The sequence below is a fragment of the Triticum dicoccoides genome, chromosome 2A, assembly GCF_002162155.2.
Source record: "Triticum dicoccoides isolate Atlit2015 ecotype Zavitan chromosome 2A, WEW_v2.0, whole genome shotgun sequence".
NCBI lineage: Eukaryota > Viridiplantae > Streptophyta > Magnoliopsida > Poales > Poaceae > Triticum > Triticum dicoccoides.
Window position 1 is genome coordinate 98,043,555 of NC_041382.1, and position 5,394 is coordinate 98,048,948.

The 5,394-nt window shown below is 46.1% G+C and overlaps 2 protein-coding genes across 2 annotated transcripts; one reads left to right on the forward strand and one right to left on the reverse strand.

The window, feature by feature from the left end:
• The first annotated feature begins 6 nt into the window (after positions 1–6).
• Positions 7–2,980, forward strand: LOC119353593 (gamma carbonic anhydrase 2, mitochondrial-like). Its single transcript, XM_037620215.1, has 5 exons — positions 7–183; positions 943–1,086; positions 1,299–1,424; positions 1,667–1,818; positions 2,397–2,980. Exons 1-5 carry the CDS (start codon positions 69–71, stop codon positions 2,682–2,684), a joined length of 825 nt encoding a protein of 274 aa, XP_037476112.1. The 5' UTR covers positions 7–68; the 3' UTR covers positions 2,685–2,980.
• A 396-nt stretch (positions 2,981–3,376) lies between these two features.
• LOC119353594 (probable glutathione S-transferase GSTU6) lies at positions 3,377–4,176 on the reverse strand. The gene has a single exon (XM_037620216.1). The coding sequence runs from the start codon at positions 4,117–4,119 to the stop codon at positions 3,457–3,459; it is 663 nt and encodes a 220-aa protein (XP_037476113.1). The 5' UTR covers positions 4,120–4,176; the 3' UTR covers positions 3,377–3,456.
• Positions 4,177–5,394: the final 1,218 nt, after the last annotated feature.

Consider the following 5,394-nt stretch of genomic DNA (forward strand, 5'->3'; position numbering starts at 1 on the left):
CTCGCCTACGACTGCCGGCGGCGAGCCCCGACCGGAGCAGGGATCGAGCGCGCAGAAGGGGGGAAGACATGGGGACCCTCGGGCGCGCGATCTACACGGTGGGCAAGTGGATCCGTGGAACGGGGCAGGCCATGGACCGCCTCGGATCCACCATCCAGGGCGGCCTCCGCGCCGAGGAGCAGGGTAATCATCCATATCCGCATCCGTCCCCCCCTCAGTCCGGTCACCCCTTCCTCCCTACGGGCTCTCTATCCATTTCGATTTGGCGCAGCCGTAGTATTGGCTGGCAGCCTGTCGTCAATTCGTCGCACTCATAGTTTTGGAGATGTTCGGTACCAGATCAGGTTGACTCAGAACTTTTGGGATTCTTATGGGGGAGAATGAAACTGGCATAGAAATTGGTACTGCCATACTGGTAATGTGACTCGAGAGTTGAAATGGGCCTAACATTTAGGGTTTGGTGCTATCACTCCAGGATTTCTGTTTTGTTTGTTGACTTGCAGTATTGTCAGTTATCAATGAAATGTAGCATCACAATCTCTTATTCTCGCCTTTTAAATTAGCTGTAAGTTAAGCATAATAAGGCATTGTTACGGTGACCATACTGACCTTTGTGGAAGTGCTGTATTTTGCGTGTCTGTCAAATTGATTATGTATCTAACTTATGTCCCATAGCATCACGAACAACGCCATTTCCTGTTTGAGTTAGGTCCAGTGCTATAGTTGGTGGAAATTAATTGTCAACATGCTTCATCTGGGAAATGACCAGGAATTGAATGCATTGGTAACAACAATGGGGAGTAGTTTCCCTTCATTATTTGAAGGCTGCTGTGTACCTATCTTGATCGATCGTTGTAGAACCATGAGGCATGAGCTACTTTGGTGAGATTAAAAAAAACTTCATTTCTGACCTGTGGTTACCCTTTTGTATGCCTTTATCAGTGTCAAGGCATCGTACAGTCATGAGCATATTTGACAAGGAGCCAAGGATCAACAAAGATGTTTTTGTTGCTCCCAGTGCATCTGTCATTGGTGATGTTGAGATTGGACATGGATCATCGATCTGGTATGGCTCCGTTTTGAGAGGTAAACACTTAACCTGACTAACCATGGTCGTTCATTATCTTGATGATTTTCTTCTCTTGTTCGCATCATTGATTATTTTTGAACCAGGAGGTGCTCTAGGTATAGATGTGTTACATAAAATTTTATTTTCTAAATGAACATGATTTTGACAGTATGTTGCTCAGAATGGATAGTAGTATGACCATTTTGTTGTTTTATGTTCTTGCCTTCAGGTGATGTCAACAGTATTCGTATTGGATCTGGATCAAATATACAAGACAACTCCCTTGTACATGTTGCAAAGACTAATATTAGCGGGAAGGTCCTTCCGACAATCATTGGAAGCAACGTTACAGTAGGTCAGTAATCCTAGCTCATTCTATATTTATATATGTAAGCACCTACAACATGCTACCAATATTTTGGTTTACCTTATTTTCAAGACAATCATGCTATGGCGTCATTTGCAAAGATAAATAAATATAAATCTGTTCTATATCTCATCCTCGTGATTGATTTGTGGATTTGAAACACCGAGCTTCATTTTGTCTTGATGATTGAGTCTATTATAATACTGCCTAAAGTAATAAATTTCTGCCAGGTCATAGTGCTGTTTTACATGCATGCACCATTGAGGATGAAGCATTTGTTGGTATGGGTGCCACTTTGCTTGACGGAGTGGTTGTTGAAAAGCACAGCATGGTTGGCGCCGGATCTCTTGTCAAGCAGAATACAAGGATTCCTTCTGGGGAGGTTATTTTCTTGTTGTCTTGATAAGCCAGTTTTTAGATGGTCATTATGCATCAATTATCATCATTATGTTTTTTAACAGTATTGGCTGCAATCATGCATTATACTAAGATGTCATTCTTTACGACATGTTATTTAGAAGATTGTCATACTCCTGGCTGAAAAATGACATATGTCGATTTAAATGGTTTTAGATTAGAGTTATGTCCTTGCAAAGAACAGTTTGCTGTCAAAACTCTTTAGGAGTATAGTTAATAATGTTCAGGAAACCTTTCTATTGGAGAACAATCAATCCGGAAGCTCAATAATGTTTAGTACTAGCTCACTTTCTAGGTTAGACTTATGTTCTTGCAAAGAACAATTTGTTGTTAGAACTCTTTACGAGCACTGTTAATAAATCTGTCTGGTGTCAGGAACCATTCTGTTGAAGAACAATTTGTCTGGAAGCTCATATTCTGGATTTATTAATTAATTTAACTGGTTATTCAGCAGCTCCAAGACAAGGATGTTCAGCTTTATATTTGAAAAAAAAATCTATCTTGTGTGACTCTAGTGAATCATACCTCTTCCTTCATGATTAGGTCTGGGTTGGTAATCCTGCCAAGTTCCTAAGGAAGCTGACAGAGGAGGAGATCACATTCATCGCCCAATCGGCAGCCAACTACATCAACTTAGCTCATGTTCATGCCACTGAGAATTCCAAGAGCTTCGACGAGATTGAGCTCGAGAAGAAGCTGAGGAAGAAGTTTGCTCACAAAGATGAGGAGTACGACTCGATGCTCGGAGTGGTCCGTGAGATCCCGCCGCAGCTCATCCTCCCCGACAACATACTCCCAGACAAAGCACCGAAAGCAGCTGTCGCTCACTGAGATCAAGCCCCTCGTAGGGATGCTTTGATTTTGATATGTGGCAACTTGGAACATTTGACGTATGTTTTGGTCTTGTTCTCTGTTTTTTCATGCCCAATAAGATTTGGGTCGAGCGCTGTTGTAGGATCGACCGCATACAGTACCTCTCTTTCACATTGCAATGAAGAGGAGCCTGGGATCACTTTTACACCTTCTGTATGAAGTGCACATTGTTGAAGCAGTCCTGTTTTGTACTCTAGAGTGCATCTTAACTGTGATCTGTTTGTTTTTAAATGGCTTACAGCGATTCAATCTTCTATCTTTGCCCCTTGTTTTGTACTGTTTATCAATTGGCTCCTAATGACCACTAAATTTCAGAGGCATCGGCAATGTTCAAACATGATGCATCTAAATTGCTGCTAAATTTAATTTTTCAGTTCATACATTCAAGTAAAAGTTAAGCTAAATCATGTGGATAGTATTGGATTCAAATATGTTGTGAATATTAGATTTTAGCAACTATGTACAAAATGATGTTTTCTTGTCTTGTGATGTGCGTATCTTATTTGAATTTGAAATTTTGTTCCAAGTTATATGCATGCTGTGTTGATTTTGTGCACATTTATCGAGATGAGATTTTTTATGATTATCAAGCGTGCTAATTATGCTTTTAGTGCACTAGAACACCTCAGCAACATGATTAATTGGCTCTCTTTCTTACACAAAACTAAATCCCACTCAACTACCTCTGACCAATAGCAGTATAGCTCTAAACTCTCAAGCCCCTGCCCTCTCACTTGCCGGCAGCCATGGCAGCAGCCCGGAGCTTCTTGGCGTGCTCCACCGCCATGTCAACGAGCGCGTCCGTCACCATCCCGTTCGCCGCCGCGGCTTCACCGAACCGCACCGCCCACGCGGCCAGCAGCGGAGTCCTCCCCTTGTCGATCAGCCTCACGCCGAGCAACCTCCGCGGCGCCTCGAACCAGAACAGGTTGCTCCCGAGCACGAGGTCGAGGTACCCCACGGCGTCGCCGCCGTCCGAGCACCCGGCGAAGGCCTCCTCCAGGCGCGCCACCATGCCGGCCGCCTCGCCGGCCCGCTCCGCGCGCTCCTCCTCCGTCGCCGCCATCATGACGCGGCCCCAGGCCGGGAACAGCTCGCCGTCGACGTAGGCGGCCCAGAACCGCGCGGCGGCGCGCTCGCGGGCGCCGGGCCAGGCCTCGTCGACGTAGTGCAGGATGACGAGCGACTCGCAGACGGGCCTGCCGGCGTGGATGAGCACGGGGACCTTCCGGTGCACCGGGTTGGACGCGAGGAGGAGGCTGCTCTTGGCGGCGAGGTCCTCCTCGACGTACTCGTAGCGCACGCCCTTGGTGTCCAGCGCGATGCGCACGCGCGCCACGAACGGGCTCAGCCGCAGGCCCAGCAGCTTCACGTCTCCTTCGCCACCCGCCATTGCTGTCGCTTGTTTCCTCCTCTCCCTGTCGATCCCTTCGCTCCCTGGTCTGCTTTCAGTCAGTTCTCCGTGAAAGAATTACTAGCTAGCACCGCGTTTCTGCTGGTATTTTTATAGCAGAAAGTTAACTGCTTTCACATCACCTTGTGAGCCAGGGTGCACCCGGTAACTAGTCAGCATTTTCTCCATGGAATGTCTGGGACGAGGGTGATTGCTGTTTTGACACTCGTCTCCTCCAGACGTTTCTGGCACTCTCCTGATCGACTGACTCTGATGTCTGAACCTTAAACTTGTTGGTTTCAGGCTTCCGTCAAAAGCAGGACAGTGGACATGGTTGTGTTGAAGTGATGGCAGAAATCTTAGAGAGATCAGACAGACAAAAAACGGAATGTTCATACTCCTTCCGTCCGAAAATACTTATCGAATGAATGGATGTATTTAAACGTATTTTAATTTTAAATACATCTATTTATATTTATTTGACAAATATTTTGAGACGGAGGGAATACAAGATACAACATGGATATCAAGGTGTGCATAGCTAGAACTACAACGGAACGTTCACGTAAGGTTCAGCATCACACCACACTTCAGTTGTTCACAAGGAGTACATATTATCGGACATGGGTGTGCACAGGCCAAGCCACCCTCGCCTCCCGGCCAATTGCAGCAGCTTGGCGTGTTCCACCGTCATGTCGATGAGTGCATTCGTCACCACCCCCTTCGCCGCCGCGGCTTCACCAACTGCTTTTCCCACGCGGCAAATAGTGGAGTCCTCCCCTTGTCGACCAACACCACGCCAAACATCCTCCTAGTGGTGTTTATATAGCACAAAATTAATTACTTAAACATTTCTGGAGTAGTACTGTGTGGAATATGCACCTCACCTTGTGAGCCCGGACGCAACAACTAATTGGTCAACCCTAGTACTCCCTCCGTTCCGAATTACTTGTCTTAGATTTGTCTAGATACGGAGGTATCTAGCATTTCGGAACGGAGGGAGTAGTAGTACATTGAAGTACTTACGCCAAAGTATAATGTCCAGAATGCCACACCAATGAACGAACGATATAACGACATCTGTAAGACTCCAACGCAGATCCTGCTTCTCCTTCAAATGCCCAAACTAGACTGTCTGGGCAATTTTAGGCCTCTAACATGTACCCCTATTTTAGGTCGGACGCGTCCGGATGACATAAGTCCGTCAATCTGGGTCAAGTATGGAGGGGTGGAGTAGGGGGAATCTGCCACGTAAAACTCCGACAAACCAGGCCA

Coding starts and splice junctions, on each gene's coding strand:
- LOC119353593 (XM_037620215.1), top strand. CDS start 69: ATGGGGACCCTCGGGCGCGCGATCTACACGGTGGGCAAGTGGATCCGT. Junction 184..942: donor CCTCCGCGCCGAGGAGCAGG/GTAATCATCCAT, acceptor TGCCTTTATCAG/TGTCAAGGCATCGTACAGTC. Junction 1,819..2,396: donor CAAGGATTCCTTCTGGGGAG/GTTATTTTCTTG, acceptor CTTCATGATTAG/GTCTGGGTTGGTAATCCTGC.
- LOC119353594 (XM_037620216.1), bottom strand. CDS start 4,119: ATGGCGGGTGGCGAAGGAGACGTGAAGCTGCTGGGCCTGCGGCTGAGC.